The 17048-nt window shown below is 42.2% G+C and overlaps 1 protein-coding gene across 4 annotated transcripts in view; it reads left to right on the top strand.

Annotated features, from left to right (window-relative positions):
* The window catches only part of LOC147897658 (hydrolase family protein / HAD-superfamily protein), a 90614-nt gene extending 79821 nt beyond the window's left edge, over nt 1-10793 (top strand). For 3 of the 4 annotated variants that reach the window (XM_087380434.1, XM_087380433.1, XM_087380432.1), the window contains 3 exons: nt 5882-6125; nt 6630-6713; nt 6918-7254. In XM_087380434.1, coding sequence (XP_087236560.1) covers nt 5882-6125; nt 6630-6713; nt 6918-6983 — 394 coding nt within the window. In that variant the 3' untranslated portion in view covers nt 6984-7254. Of the gene's footprint in view, nt 1-5881; nt 6126-6629; nt 6714-6917; nt 7255-10696 lie in introns of those variants that run through there. The other variant, XR_015541680.1, reaches the window with a different exon arrangement.
* The last annotated feature ends 6255 nt before the right edge of the window (nt 10794-17048 follow it).

Here is a 17048-nt window from a genome sequence, read left to right as displayed (position 1 = left end):
GACTATCTCATCATCATCATCATCATCATCACCATCAAGACATCAGGATGGATGTGGCAATGGGGTGCATGAAATCGGCGATAGAGTGCTGTGGGCTACTCAAAGGTGCAGCCCTGGCATGTCTCTTGGTCATAGCTCTGCGTCTAACCAGGGCTACTATGACCCCCGTCGGGCGAGACCTGATTCTAAACATGGAGGGGATGTCCCCAAGTGTGATCTGTGTGTCAACCCTCTGTCTGAGCTGTCGAGTCACAGGCTCCGGGTCACGGTCATGTCGAGGCCTCGTCTTGTGGTTGTCCATGTGATCTGGTTGGAAAAACTCCGTGATAGAACTCTAAGAGGGATTAGCCAAGGAAGAAGTTTGCTCCTGTCTCCGTGCTTGAAGTATCCTCCCGCGGTGTCTGAGTGCCTCATGAACGAAACTTCCCAAACATCGCTGGTCTGGGTAGGAGATGAATTGAGCCAAAACCCCATAGCTATCTTTGAAGAGGCAGTAGAAACACCCGCGGATCTCATAGTAAACAGGACACCTAAAGATGAAGTGCTCCTCTGTCTCAACCTCCTGCATGTCACACAAAGTGCATATGCGCCTCTCCCTGGGTAGGCGCTTTGCTTTGCCGCTCTCGATATGAAGTCTATGTGAAGAGAGGCGGAACTGCCCAAGAGAGATCCTCAGTGAGGGGTAAATAAATCCGAGTGTACCCTGGTGGGTCAATGAATCCCTCCACTGTGAGAAGTGATCTCTGTAGAAGCCCAACTTCACTGGAAGATCACTCGGGCCCACAGCTAGGTCCGGAATGTGTGTAGCTGTAATAGATCCTCACGGATAACCTGGTTGATCTCGTGTGATAGGAAGGGAGAAAACGGAGCATCCATGTTGTACTGGAATGGGGGTAGTCTGTCCATGTGGAGCCCCAGTCCCTCGAACTCTCTCTCTGTGCGTGCATACCACCACCTCTGGTCTCCTCCTGCTGCAAGTGCCATAGAAGAGGACAGTGCTAGCCAAGGTAGCCTGCTACGCCCAGAGGTGTAATCCCTATACTCCCTGACTCGGTACAGATACGTGATGACCTGAAATGCAGCATCTAGCTGTAATGGGGGTGACTCAACGAATGATCTGGTGAGGAACGGCTGGCTTACCACGGATCATCCGTGATAATATGAGAACCTGTAGCCGCTCCACCTTGGCCCATTTTGTATCTGACAAGTGTGGCCCCTAGCATGGACTGCCATACATCCCCGCTGGACGGACCAAGGAGTCAAAAAGCAACCCTTTGGTCCGTGGATCCTGAAAGTGAGAGTGGAAGCATTGCCTCTCTAGTCTAGCCAATGAAGCATATCATGTGCTCAAGCGTGCCTGCATTGCGGGTCTCATAGTGAAGATGGGTCCGGAAAAGACGACCCCAAGATAAGTGTATAATAAAACTATCTCAACAGGTGACCCATCAAATGTGAACTGCACCTGGCGCATGACGGCTTGAGATGTATTGAAGATCATAACCTTGTTTTGTCCAGGTTGACCTTTAAATCATGAGTCACAAAAGGACTGTACTGCGTTAAGGTGTCTCTGGAGCCCCTCTGCTGAGGAAGACAAGAGAGCCATGTCATCTATGGAAAGTAATATCCGGATCAGCATGCCCACAAGAGAGCAACCAACCCCCCCTTGTGTATGCATCACTATCTCAAGCTCGTCAATGTATAGGCCAAACAAGGTAGGTGATAATCAACACCCTTGTTTGACCCCGATAGTGCTCATGATCTCGTTTGTCCATCCAGATCCTGCCGGACTCTGTCTGAAACTCTCTCATAAAGTGCCATGACAGCCCAAATGATCTCCTGGTCATAACCCAAATCTTGTAGGTGCCGTATGAGGCGGGCTCTCGGAACCGTGTCAAATGCCTTGTAGAAATCCACAAAGCAATAGTAAACCCTCTGCTTCCGTGCCCTTCATCCAACAGTGGAGGAGCAACTCTAACTCGAACCCAACTTGTGGTAGTAGGCGGAGGACATGTAGCATGTGTAGGACACACTCTATCGAGGTTGAGGAGGATCTGCACCAAAAATATTTTTTGGGCCTCTTCTTCTTCCTCAAGCAATCCCTAGTGAAATGCGCAAAGGTCCTACAGATCCTGCATTGGTCCCTTCTACATGTGATCTCGACTCTCTACCGGGATACAGTACCATCAGGGTGCTAGAGCATGATGTGCTCATCCGAAATGTTAGGTTCAGAAACAAAGACCCTAACTCTAGGAACGCCGTCTAATCTAGCGGCCCTCTACCATTGAAGAGGGTAAACCAGAAAGGAGGGGGATCTTAGTAACCAATCCAAAGGCAGCTCAAATCATGGAAAGGAGCTGACGGTAAACCTGAGGTAGACTTGGGAATCTAATGAGGAGAGAAGTCGTCTACCTGTCCTCCTCGACTACAGGGTCAAAACCAAGAGAGAAGGGCTTGAAGAGAATCTTCCTACTGCTGAGCACTAGGGGACTAGCCTTGAGCACTATGCTCGCAATTCCAGAAGTGTCAAAGGCCACTCGAAAGAAACCTCATCCTAGAAGTGGAATATCAGTGATGTGCTGAGTGAGGTCCGAAGGTAAGGCCGCCAGCATCTAGTTCCTAGCCTGTGATCTGGAAGAGTGGGACCCATGGATACGTGCGAAGAGTGTTGTGGAGCTCTCAAGCTCCACATCCTCTTGGAGCTGTAGCAGCTCGTCTTTTGAAAAAATTGATTGTTCGAATGGGGATCCATTCGACAATGGAAGATGGCCTGCTGACTCAAACACAATAAAGATACTTACATCGCTTGAAGAGGTTAGAAGGAGGGGGAGAAGAGGGGAGAAGGTAGCAGGGAGGCAGGGAGAGCTACGGTGTGGGAAAGGGATGCGACAGGGGCTGAGAGAGAGAGTGGCTGAGAGGTAGAGGAAGGGGCTGGGCTGATAGGCAAGAGTTTGAGGGAGCAGGGAAGGTCTGATCGGGCTGAACTTGCTGCTGTAAGGAAGGATTTGGAGCTGAAAATTGCTGCTTACCAACCTCGAATTTGAACCTCAATTCGAAGCTGCTTCTGTTAAAGATTTGGACAGCAAATGACCACGGAATGGAGCAGCAGTCCCCAAGCAGAATTGCAGCAAATCTGTAGGAAATGAGCTGCAACTTCCCCAGCCCAAAGTAAAAACGAAATGGAGCAGATCCAAGGCGCAGGGTGTAGGGGGAAAAAACGTGATTTGAAGCAGGAAGATCCTGGAGCAGGTTTGAGACAAAAATCTGCCCGTTTTGGAGCTGAACCTGCAGCTGTTCCAGGAGAAACTAGAGCTGGACAGTACGAACTAAAAGATCTCATACAGTACAAACTGAATGAACTCATTTTGAAGCAGCAGAATGGTGGGATTTGGAGCTGTGTGTAGATACAAAATGAAGCAGCAAACAGTTCTTGGTCAGGGAGGCAGGATGAGGGAGAGAGAAGGGATGGAGGTGAGGGTCTGAAGCTAGAAGAGGGCTGAGGTGAGGGGCTAGAGGAGGAGGGTAGGCGTGACAGGAGGGTAAATATTTCATATACTGTGTTGGAGATATCATTGTCAAAGAGTGTGTTAGTGTGTAGTACTAGGTGATCTAGTACTAGTTTATGTGTGTGAGTCTTGTATGAGTGCCACGTGTCATCATGGGGCTTATCCCATATGCACTACGTGCTAGAGTGTGTGTGAGTAGCCTACATAAGGCTTGTACTTCACTTGACACACTTGATGAATGAATGAAAGCCTTCTTCATGTCTTCATTTGAGCATCATTTCCTCACACCCTAACTCTCTCTCTCTCTCTCTCTCTCTCTCTCTCTCTCTCTCTCTCTCTCGGCACCGCCACAGCAACTACAGCAACCGCCTTTGGACTTTGGGCCCTGGTGTGTGTATTTTAGAGCATTTACAGCCACCGCCTATCTGCTGCGAACATCTACAAGAGCCCTGAAGCATTCGGAGCTGTTCCAGGGAGCCGCTTTTCACTTTGGAGCTGTCCTGCGTCATTTCGAGGTGCAATCTTGCTGTTTTTTTTCATTAGGGTTTGCCTTTCCGGACACCCTTTTGCTGCGTTTTGATCAGGGTTTACATTTTGGAGCCTCCAAGGCTCTTCTTCACATTCGGTGACTCTCCGATCTGCACATTGAGAATCATGACATGATGTCCCTTGGTAGCTGCTCCTATGGCCTTCATTGACACATCATTTGAGGGCATCCTCACTTGGTTCTTCACCAACATACCTCTTTGCATCAAGATGTGCACACTCTTGTGCGCGGTAGCTACTTCGGGATCATGGGTTCTCTACCCTTGCTATGCATAAAATGAATGAAAATATTTCTATGTCTGAGTTAAATGTTCTCAGCCTTGAGTTTTCCCTCTAAATTGACTGTATTTGGAGTCAATAAGAGGTACTCTGCCTTGGGTTGTCCCCCAAAAATGATTGTATTGTGCTTTACTTTGGTTGATGGTATCGACCACCCAGTTCAGAGTAAGGGGGGATGACGAGTGATGGTTTGCCCTTGCCGGTCGCAAGCTGACTGAGAAGTCACTATCACACGGGAGGTGTTGGATAGTTGGACTTGCTCTTTGCAGTATTGCGGTGGAGGGGGGATCAGTCTACTCTTGCATGTTGGGTCTCACACCTCTTTGCTTTGAAGGGGGGTGTTGGAGATATCATAGTCAAAGAGTGTGTTAGTGTGTAGTACTAGGTGATCTAGTACTAGTTTGTGTGTGAGTCTTGTGTGAGTGCCACATGTCATCATGGGACTTATCCCATATGCACTAGGTGCTAGAGTGTGTGTGAGTAGCCTACATAAGGCTTGTACTTCACTTGTCTTTACACACTTGATGAATGAATGAAAGCCTTCTTCATGTCTTCATTTGAGCATCATTTCCTCACACCCTAACTCTCTCTCTCTCTCTCTCTCTCTCTCTCCTCCTTGAGGGACATAACAAACTGGCTGATTTGCTGCATAAAGGGTCACCTTCAGCTTTAGGAACATTTGTGTATAAGCTCTTCAAGCATAGGAATCCACCTGAATCCTAGAAGGTGGTTTCTCTTTCCACCCTCCCATCTTCGGGAGGAGCTTTCATGTACTTGTGATATTGTATTGCTCAGGTCCCATAGGCCGGTTTTGGTCTTCAGAGGACGATAATATATTCTTCTTCTTCTTCTTCTCCCTTTACCATGTTTCTAACATACTGTACATCTCACATCTTTCGCCTTCAACTAAGTGGGCATCCTTTTTAGAAATACTTTATATTAATCCTACGTTAAAGACTAAGACCTGTTTGAGTGCCTTCATTTTGCATGTTGCAATTGTGCTTCTTTTTGCTGTAGCTGAGAGCTGCCCAGCTTGTTGCAGCTCGATGCAATATGCTCACAGGAGTGACAGGCCTCGAGAAATAATAGGAATGCACCTTCACAAGCCTTGAAAAGTGTGACTATCATCAGGTTTCACCGCAAACTTTAGGAGCACAACTGTTGGGAGCATAGAGTATAAGGGTCTGGTGCCTTAAATCCACTCTGCTCATGGGCTTGATGTAGTAAAGCAAGTAAATAGTCCGTGACAAGACATGCAGAGCCTACAAAAAGGTGACTGTCAAATTTTCTCTTCCCTAGAGAAGAAACTTGAGCTAGAGGCAGATAAATGCTACCCTCTCAATCAGTGACATCCTCACCTGAACTTAGGTCTTGTAGTTTCTGCATATGCTTGCCTGTGTAGCGGCAAATAGAGCACATGTGCAGGAATTGCACTTGGCGTCACATACTGATATACTGCTGAGAAAAGGATACTGGTGTATTAAAGGAAATGATTTGTATTTTATGTTTGGAAGACAGGGCATTTTCTTTGTCTGATGGTCCTTTTACTGCAGGATAGGTGATAGTCCATTAAAATATACTTCCTTTGGAAAGCCAAAGGTTGCTGTTTTCAGGAGTGCAGAGCTAGCTTTACAACAGAGAGTTGCAGATACGTTACAACCCAGTCTCCATATGGCCGGGCAAGATGATAATCCTATCACCACCAAATCACAGTATTCTCAGGAAAAACTTGCTGAGTTTGAAATCATCTACATGATAGGAGACAATCCAGCTACTGATATTCTAGGAGCAAGGCAGGTATGGGTTTCTTTTATCCTCTCTTTTATCTTTTGGGCTCGTAAGGATGCTTGTGTCTGACAATTTCTTGGATACATTATCATCTTGCAAGGCACTAAATATATATACAAATGTGTGCAATAGCCTATAGGTTGGAATGATGTGTCTCCCAAGACAAGCTTTGTATTTACTAATTAGTAGGGCCAACAGTTAGTTGACTTCCATTTTAATCATCAGTGAAGTAATTATTGGGAGCCTCAAAAGTTTTCCTAAGGGTTGGCAGTTGATGTGACATACGCAAGCCTAACGTTTACCAGGGGGATGTAATAGTAGCTAGTCCCTGCTATGCATGATGGAGTTTATGGTTTTCAACCTTATGAGTGACTATCATGAGATTGAAACTGCACACTGTGTTGTATTTTTAGAGGATGAGTTGGGCATGTTCCTGGATTCATCTAGATATATAGATTAACTTTTACCAGCTACTCCTCTCTAGCTCCATGATATGTTATTGAATGTGTTCAGGCTGGGAGACCTTGGTTTAGCATTCTCACAAGAACTGGTTGCTTTAAAGGCAAGGACAATGATGCATTGTACCCAGCAGACCTGGTAAGATTTGAGCAGTTCTAATAATTTTCATTTGCTTCCAAGGATATCATCCAAAGTTAAATAGCTCGGGCTTGCAAATTTTCCTTAATCACTTGCTGGATAATTTTCGCGTGGACTGCCTAAACTCGTGAAGTGTCATATTTGTGCAACTGAAAGTAAAAAAAATTAATTGGGATGTAGTACTCCGTCTGTTGATGGATGCAGGTTGTTCAAAATGTCCAGGAGGCAATACATTTCATTCTGAAGAAGCATGGGTTGGATGTCATCTAGGTTTTATATTGGCAACTGCAATCACTGGTTTTGGGGTACATGGCCCCTTGCTTGATTAGAGGCAGTGAAAGTATTAAAGTATTTGTGGCACCAAGACAGTGTACAAATAGTGTATAATAAGCAGCTCCCAGGGAGGATGTATGCTATGTGCACTTGCTTTGGCAACAGAGCTATGTGAACTTTGCATTTCACTATTCATGATTTCTCAGGTTCAGAGTCTTCAACTTTTCTATTAATCGTGCTTTTTGTGCACCATGCTGTTGATTGTTGTCTGTCTATAATAATTAATCTTGCAGAGAAAACAAAGGAGACAAATTAATGAGAGCATTTATTGGACCGCATGACAGATGTGCAAGCTGCTTACTTTACCAAAGGAATGAGAAACATGTTTTGTCCAAGGAATATCTGGTGTCTAAACTCAAAATGGATCTGTTTAGCCTTCATTTACATAAAGAACAAAAAGAAAAGGGAGTAGCAGCAATTGAAAATAAAAACTATTCAAGAGAACTGCATCTTTATGTATTTAGCACTGATAGTAGCAAATGACCTGAACATTCTAGTGATGAAGTGCCTTACCAGACCAAGATCGTACATTGCAAGAAGTAGAAAGACTTTGCAGTGAAAATTGGGCCTCAGAAAAGTATTAAACTTATAAATGATTCGATAGACTGAAGGAGTTGTTGATTGGTTTTAGGTTGTAGACCCTCTGTACTAGAGTTCTATCAATTTTAGGAATATGTAGCTTATGAAAAACACATCCCTAGAAAACTTGGTTGACAGTTTTCAAAAGAGAGGACCTTTTATTAGGTTTTAAAAGAACTTTTTATTGGAAAGTAATGAAGATGCAGACACAAAAGAGTACACAAAATAAGTGAAGCAACAACACAAAATGTCTCCATGATGGTGGGATAACTCCATAGGAGTACAAATCGTTGGATCTCTTTTCATAGGCGTCAAGTGAAGGACAAATTGATGTATGGGTGTGTGCCTATGGGCTAGGAGTCCTATGCTAGGAGTGTGTTGAGTGTAGGTGTGCTAGAGTAGAAGGTTCCAATAGGTGTGATTGAGAGATTCATGGAGATAATTGTGGATCTAGATGCTCTACTGAGCTCACATATGATGTCATACATGGAATGTAACCAGTGCATATATATTGGATATCTCTCATGAATAAACTCTCCTCTTTTTCATCATCTTGGCTCCATGCTACTTCAACATGTGGTATCAGAGCTTGTATGATCCTCCTTGAGCTTCTACCCATGTGTGCCATGTGTCATCACCTCCTTCATCATCCCTACCAAACTCACCTTCTTCCTCTTCTTCTTTCCAATCCTTGCTGATCTTGTCAAGATCCATACACACACTCGGGGTGACATTTCTCCAAGCCCTCCTAGCCAGAGATAGCTATCATCTAGGCTACCTTTGAGCCTAGAGCACTCTCCAACATTTCGCCTCTGTTGCTTGTTATTGCGACTTCTCTACCTGCAACCTCTTTGCAAAATTCGTCATCTGTGGGGCACATATCGACATTTGCATCTAGTGTTGCTTTAGCAATAGTATGAGTAAGTTGCTCATGAATTTTGAGCTCAGACTGAGCTAAAACCGTGGAGAAATCGTCGATTCTCAGTTCGGAATTCCTTAAACAATGTTGGCTGACTTGAAGCAAATCAATGCGTATTCTTCTTAGAGGACTTTGCTTGGTATATAAGCTCTCTCTCCCTTGCAAATGCCCTCTCAGATCTGCTCTCCATTATCCCACTTTTGGCCTCTAAGATCACTGTATGAAGCTTGACCATTTTCGGCATGTTTGACTAAGTTTGACTATATGTGTTGACTGAATCTCAGTCAAACTGATCTTTGACTGTCAGCATTGGAAGGTTGAATGCATTTTTGATCCTTTATATTGAGGAGTGAAGTTATTGTACTTTGAAGAAGCCATAGTTATGGTTTCAACATCTTTCATGATGTATGAAATGATCTTGTATTTGATTGACTATACTTTGCCATACAATCATGACCACCTCTTGTACAAGAGTAGACACTACCCTTGCATGACAAGTGGTAAGACCCTCTTCAGTCCATATGATTAACAAAATTGTTTGAAGGCTTGGACACTCCAAGAACGTAAAGGACTATAAGGATATTGTATTGTAGAATATGGACAAGATGCATTAAAGAGTGTGGAGAAGGACAAAGAGCAAAAGAGTTACACCAATATTGATATGCTTGTACTCTCAGAAACTATGAAGAAGAAGGATGCAAGAAAGATCAAAGGGCAAAGGAGTTACAAAAAGAGCTACACCAAGAACCTCTCCAATGACAATATATCTCACACTATGATAGCTTGGAAGAGGAGGAGGAAAAGAACAAGATATGCCATCAAAGGGGGGTATTTCCCCACATCTTCAATTTAGAATTTGTGTGTGGTCAATAATGGTTCTCTGCCATGGATAGTCCATCCTTAAATGATTGTTAGTCTTTTGTTTGAGATTTTAACTTGTTGGACTCATGGGAATTTTCATACATAGTCATTGTCTATCTCCCAGTTGTAAACCAAGAGTCCTAGGAGTGAGTCACAGGTTGGGGCCATGTGTGTTGCCACATGATGGTGGGCAAGTCATGGAGCATTCCATGTACTACTGTTGAGGGATGAGGTCATTAATTTGTGGAGGGGAATGAAGGACAAATTAATGTATGCATTAGGGGAGAATTGGGGTCTCAAAAGGACCTCATAAGGAATGGGTTAAGAAATGGATTAGGCCTAATGCAAGTCTACTTGCGGGGTCCAAGGGAGTCCTAACCCTCCCTACCTAGGTGGGTAGAACCCAGTTGATTCCACCTCTTACACCTAGGAGGGGGCCATCTTTTATACCAAGGAGTGGCACTTTTCCCAAAGTCAAAATTTTGAATTTCAAATTTGAATTCCCTCTCTCTCCCTCCTTCCCCCATCCTCCAAAGTCAAACTTTTGAATTTGAATTCCCTCCTCCCCCCATCCTTCTCGTCTCCCTCCTCCCTCCTCCTCTTCCACACGTCCCATTCCTCCTCCTCCTCCTCCCTCCCCTTGCCTCCCTCCTTTCTCTCCCCCTCCTCCTCCCTTTGTCCACACGCCTCCTCCTCCCTCCTCCCACATGCATCCTCCTCCTTTCTCCTCCTATATGCGTCCTCCTCCTCCCTCCCTTGCTACTTTTTCCTGCTCCTCCTCCTCCCTCATGCTCATCCATTCTCATCTTCCCTCATGCTCATGTCTACTCCTCCTTTCTCCTACTCATGCAAGCTCCTCTTGCCTCATGCTCATGCCTGTTCCTGTTCCTTCTACTCCTCCTACTCATGCATACTCGTCTGCCTTCATCCTCACACCTAGTCCTCCGCTTGCTTCTCCTCCCTCGTAATCATTCATGGTTCTTCTCATCTCTCCTCAAACATCACCTACCTTCTATCATGGCCTATCATAGTCTCTGTAAACTCTGCGACTATTGATGGCACCATTTGTGGAGATCTTCCATGTTACGATGTGACCGTACAGTTGCATGATTAATATGTAATCCATGAATGTTTTTTCCAAGAAAAGAAGCATCTGAACCTCGGTAGGTGCTCTAAAGAGGGGAATATGAGATAAAATGTTAATTTCGTAGTGTTTCAATGTAATTTCTTACTTTGGATTATCCACAGTGGTGCATTGCTTTTACTAAGGTTCCCTTAGTTGTTCTTTCAGGACCTTCATGGAGGATGATATGAGAATGGTGGGCATGGATGATATGGACTCTTCATATCGAAAGACACAAAGTCATGCATGAACAAGTTGTTTAGGAGGTGATGCAGGACTTGAAGGGAATGGTGATGCAAACGAGATGCCTGGAGCTTGTGATGTTGCTAATGTAAGTCTTGAAGCTCAAAAGTTTATTGAAGAATAAGAATTCACATGATGCATTACATCTATTTAAATTTAAATTTCTAAAATGATGTTTCTTCATTTGTGTAGTAGCAAGCAAGAATGGAGAATCTATCCATTTGGAACAAGAAAGCATGGAGAATTCACAGTATTGACCCAAGGCAACCTATGTGATTTATTCCAATGTGTTGTACATGAGATTATAAGAACTTACGAGTTGAATGTGAGATTCCAAATAGCATAGTGGTCTTTCTAAGGACTTAGTTAAGGATTCAAACACCCTATTATTGGTGTATTAGAGTTGAAGAAGAAGAGAAATAATGAAGCCTCTTTGTAATATAATTTGAAATACAAACACCTATTTCTAATAATATTCTTCTATCTAAAGCAAAAAAAATTCATGTATCTATGGCCAAATGGTAAATCTTTTGTTATGTCTATTTTAATTATCTGTTGTTTTTAATATTGCATCTTTTTTATATCAGCTTGCACACAAAAGTTATATCACATTTTGATGTAACTTACAAGTCAATAAAATGTTGTTTGTCAAGTTTGGCCATTCCAATACATATGTAGAAGGGATTTGACCATGGCACCATATTGATTAGATGGAGTGTTTAAAAACCAAAATTTGAGATTTTCTTACATCACCTTGTAAAGGATTGATGCATTTCATGATTTTCTACAAAGAAATATTGATTTTGAAGGGGTAGATGAAGAAATTTAATAACTTTGGCTATTTCAATGTCAATTTTTGGCAAATGTAGGAGGAATTTGATTGCGACGGAGAAGGCAAAGTTGGTCGGGACATCATGGGGTGTCCAAATATGCCAAAACCTACCATGGCGTAAATTTGGCCATTTGGACATCCTCCAAATGGCCGAATTCGCGCCGTGGTGGATTTTTGCATTTTTGGACACCCAATGACATTCCAACCAATTTTGTCTTCAGTGGCGCGGTCAAATTCCTTCAACATTTGCCAAAAATGGACATTGGAAAATGACCCAAATTATCAAATTCCTTCATCTACCTAATTGAAATCCATGTGTCTTTATAGATGCATTAACTTCAACATAGATAACATGGAAAAGAAAATATTTACAAAGTAACTTAGCAAATGACAGTTGGTCAATATGACAACTTATGTGCCTTGTAGCACAACTCTAGTAAGACCCTTAGGCAATATATTCTCTATATAATTTCTTGCGCTTTGGAGGAACCTTGTAGGTTAGCTATGTCAATGTAATTTTTACTTCCACTACATCACCTTGTAAATTTTCACTTTCTTTGTTTATCTTGCCTTTGGAGCCACCTTTTAGGTTGGCTATGTCAATGAAATATTTGATTTCATATCACTAAATCACCTTGAAATAATTTGATTCATTACATGAGAAAATATATATTTACGAAATTTTCTATGTTTTCTTAGTTACGGAGGTTGGCTATGTCCATGTAGCTTTTATTTTAAATTTTAGGTTTGCTACTATATCACCTTGTAAAGGATTGATGCACTTCATGATTTCCTATGAAGAAATGTAGATTTTGAAGAGGTAGATGAAGGAGTTTGATAACTTCAGCCATTTTGATGTCCATTTTTGGCAAATAAAGGAGGAATTTAACCACCGCGTGAAGGCAAAGTTGGTCAGGACATCATGGGGTGTCCAAAAATGCACAAACCTGCCACGGCGCGAATTTGGCCATCTGAAGGGTGTCCAAATGGCCAAATTTGTGCTACGGCGGGTTTGTGCATTTTTTGACACACCATGATGTCCTGACCAACTTTGCCTTCTGCGCCATGGTCAAATTCCTCCTACATTTGCCAAAAATGGTCACCAAAATTACCAAACTTGGTCAATAGTATTATTTTGACTTGGAATATTCATAATATTTTCCTAAATTATTTTAAAATATATATATATGCAAGTAATAGAACTTAATTGCATGGAATATGAAGAGAATAGTAAAATAACTATAACTTTTGCATTATAACTCCGATTGTAAATTTTTTTAGTTCAAAATCGAGAGCATGAGTAGCTCTATGATATTTGACGAATTTTTTCCCAAATGTTCAAATTCAATGTAGAAGACCTTTAAAAATCAGTCACAAGTTGAGGGGGTCTTACTTTGGAGGGAAAAAGCTCCTGTAGGAGAGCAAAGAGTTGCTGTAGCAGAAGAAAAAGTGCCTGTAGGAGGGAAAAGAGCACCTGTACTAGAAGGAGAAGTGCCTATAGAAGGGAAAGAGAACCTATAGGATATAGCGGCTAAGCAAGAGGCCATAGAGCAAGAGAGGGCAGATCAAGAGAGGAAAGAGAAGGCAGAGGTAGAGCATGAGGGGATAGAGCAAGAGGAGGCACAGAAACAGTGAGAAGAGCAGGAGAGAGAAGACCAGCTGTAGGAGGTGCTGCAACCCAAATTTTAAAAAATGGAGGGAGAGAGCAGTTGGACCAGAGCAAAGGAGAAGAGAGAGAGGGGTCAGGACTATAGTAGGCTAGAGGACAAAAGAAATTCATCCAAAAGGTGCCACAATGGAGGGAGAGGAAAGTTGGACCAGAGTAGAGGAGCAGAAGAGAAAGGGGGCAGACCTACAGTAGGCTAGAGGACAAAAGAAATTTGTCCAAAAGGTCCGAAAATGGAGGGAGAGGGTAGTTGGACCAGAGCAAAGGAGCAGAGAAAGGGGGCAAAAGAAATTCGTCCAAAAGGTCCCACAATGGAGGGAGAGGGCAATTGGACCAGAGTAGAGGAGCAGAGAAAGAGGGGGCAAACCTGCAACACACCTAAGGAGAAGAGAAATTCGCCCACAAGGGCCCAAAAAGACATAAATGAGATTTGGGGATGTGATCTGGGGTGGGTGCACATGGGAGGGTGGTCAAGCATGGGTTAAGGGGGGGAGGATGGTTTGGGTGGTCCCCAATGTAAGAGGAATAGCCAATAGGGGATCTCTGCATGCCTACCATCCCTCCACCTCAACATATCATTGCCCCACACAAAGGAGAACTCTCATTGGTACACCTCAAATCCCTCTCTAATCCCTTGAAATTAGGAAACACTAATTGGAGGCCCTTTTGAGACCCCATTTCTCCCATAATGGGTGTGTGCCTATGGGCTAGGAGTCCTATGCTAGGAGTGTGTGAGTGTAGGTGTGCTAGAGTAGAAGGTTCCAGTAGGTGTGATTGAGAGATTCATGGAGATAATTGTGGATCTAGATGCTCTACTGAGCTCACATATGATGTCATACATGGAATGTAACCAGTGCCTATATATTGGATATCTCTCATGAATAAACTCTCCTCTTGTTCATCATCTTGGCTCCATGCTACTTCAACATCAAGGATGATTTGCTTTTCGAGAAGAGCATGGGCCTTTGAAGGAGATGTGCTCTGTTTCTCACTTTTCACCATGTTCTCTTTTTTATAAACTTTTAATTATCCACCACACCTTTTTCTATCTTTTGTGCTCACTCATATTCGCGTGGTGTATCTTCCAAGCTTATTTATCTCCATTGTATGCCTCTTTCTTTTACAGCCTTGCTCATTTTTTCACTTTGGCTCATGAATGGTCATTCGATATGTTATGCATGCAACTATATTTGCACTTAAGTACAATTTCACTCAACTCAAAAGACTTGTGCGCTTTGTCTTGAGTCCTAACATTGTTCCCCTTAAGAAAAACTTTACGAGGGTTGAACTCTTGTTTGTTGATGTAGACTCTTTGATTTTCTTAATTTGTCAACATTGAAGTCTTTATTGTTGTAGATTTCTTTTCTACTTCTTGTCAATGCAAAAGTACTTTTCATGTTGATGTAAATCTTTTTTGTCTACTCTTTTGTTGAACTTGTCATTGATGTTGAATTTTTCTTCTTTCTTGCTTTCATGTTTATCGCATGTTGCTTCTTTGTTGATATCTACTTCTTGCATATTGACGACTCATGTTTTCTCTCTTTCATTTTTTTTTGGATTTCTTTGCTTTTCTTTATTTCTTGTTTGTGTGTATCAACTCAAACCGCTAGTTGATTGGAGCACTGGATGCTCCCTTACTCCTAGATTCCCACATAAAAGGTATGCTAGTTCTTCCAATTTTTCTTGATTTATCTACAAATCTAAACATATTTCTAAAAAAATTCTTATGCTACAAATAAGAGAAGTGGATGAACTCTAAAAATAAGAGAAAATTCTAATTGATATCCAATTGTAAAGTCAAATCTTTGTATCATGGGAATACCCTAGGATCCTTTGCAAATCTTAAAAAATAGTCCAAGAGCATGAATATGCACTTATTGAATTTTGCAAGCAATGGGCAATACACAAAGTATTTTCCTTTCCTAAAACAGTTTTTAAAATGGAGTAATAGAAAGGAAGAACTGCATCATTGTTGAGTGTGCAAGGAGCATGATGCAAATAAAGGACATGCTTGACAAGTTTTGGGCAGAAGTAGTTTGCAGAGTGGTTTATTTGTTAAACCTGTCCCTACAAATGCTATACAAGACATGACACCAAAGGAAGTATGGAGTGGACATAAGCCAAATGTCCATGGTCTCAGAGTATTGGGATCGACTGCCTATGCTCATATGTCAAAGGACAGGAGAGGTAAGTTTAATGCTAAAAGTGAGAAATGCGTTTTGGGTGGGTATGCAGAGGAACAAAAAGCTTATAAGCTGTATAACTCTATAGTGCACAAAATATTTTCTTCTCATGATGTGGTGTTTGATGAGAAGGTAAAGCAATCATGGTTATGTAGAATCAGATGGAAGAGTAAAGAATCAAGTGGTTGACAACGTAAGAGATGTAGATTTACAAAAACTCCATGGAAATACTTGATGATGGTATGATACCTAGATTGAGTTGGAGTAGTCCACAGAATGGGTGAGTATCTCCTAGAAATTTTGCAAATTCTCAGGAGGAGAATGCATCTCATGGTCAACATGACTAAAAAGCCTCATCAAGCAGATGCCAAGGTGGTGGGCAAAGAAGCTAGTGGATGACAAAAAGGACATTTGTCAAGGATATGAAGCCTAGAAGGGTGCAAATAGCCTACAAGTGTTGCGAGGCTCAGGTCAAAGAGCCTTTGAACTTCCGAGAGGAAGTAAAATCGAAGGAATGGGTTGATGCCATGGAAGAGCAGTATAATGCATTCTAAAGAATGATATTTGGGAGTTGGTGGAGCCACCCCAAAGGAAATAATTTAATTGGCTGCAAATGGGTCTAGAAAGTCAAGCAAAAAACTGACAAGATTGTAGACAAGTATAAGGCAAGCTTGATGGCAAAAGGATATGCTCAGAAAGAGGGCATTGACTATGGGGAGACGTTTGCACCAGCCACAAGGATGAAGACAATCTGCCCTATTCTTTCTATTGCTTATAGTATGGGGTTACACTTGCATCACATGGATGTCAAAGCTGTGTTCCTCAAAGAGGTTTATATGCAGTAGCCACAAGGATTTGTAAAAAAAGGATCTGAGCACTTAGTGTGCAAGCTAAAAAAGGCACTATACGGTCTCAAGCAAGCCACAAGGGCTTGGTACGGCACAGTTGGGAAAAATCTTTTGGAGCTTTTTAACCATTTCCTATGTTTTTGTGAGCTTTTTTTAGAAATCCATACATTTTGTTATAAGAAAGATGGGAGGATAGAGGATATGTTCATTTTCATAGGGGGTGGAAGAGTGGATATTATGCACAAGGAGGGGGGGGATATGAGTGGGAGTAGGGGGGGAAATTTGTGGAAGGTATGTTCATATTCAAAGTAGAAGGGAGGAACTATGGGAGATATATTCATTTTCATAGTGTATAATTTGAAAGTTTTAACCTCATATTTGGATTCCTAGTCGAATTCTGGTCATTTTGGGTACCAACATGACCATATTCTGATAAAATTTGAAAAAATAGTGTTTTTGTCATTTTGGCCTGTTTTGGGCCTATTTTGAGTCTGCGCTAGCGCAGACTCAAAATAGGCCCAAAACGACCAAAACTGAATTCATGACAAAGACACCATTTTTCAATTTTTATCGGACTATGGTGTCAAAACGATCGGAATTTGACGAGGAATCCAAGTATGAGATCAAAACTTTCAAATTATACAATTTGAAAATGAACAAATTTCCCACATTCTCTCCCTTTCCCTTCACATTCAGAAGATGACATATTTCTCATCCTCTCTCTCCTACTTGCACTCCTCTTTGCATA

Source organism: Dipteris shenzhenensis, chromosome 10, assembly GCF_047967505.1.
Source record: "Dipteris shenzhenensis isolate YYH24624 ecotype China chromosome 10, Dip_SZ_1.0, whole genome shotgun sequence".
In the NCBI taxonomy this organism is placed as follows: domain Eukaryota; kingdom Viridiplantae; phylum Streptophyta; class Polypodiopsida; order Gleicheniales; family Dipteridaceae; genus Dipteris; species Dipteris shenzhenensis.
This window is presented reverse-complemented; position numbering and strand designations above follow the sequence as displayed.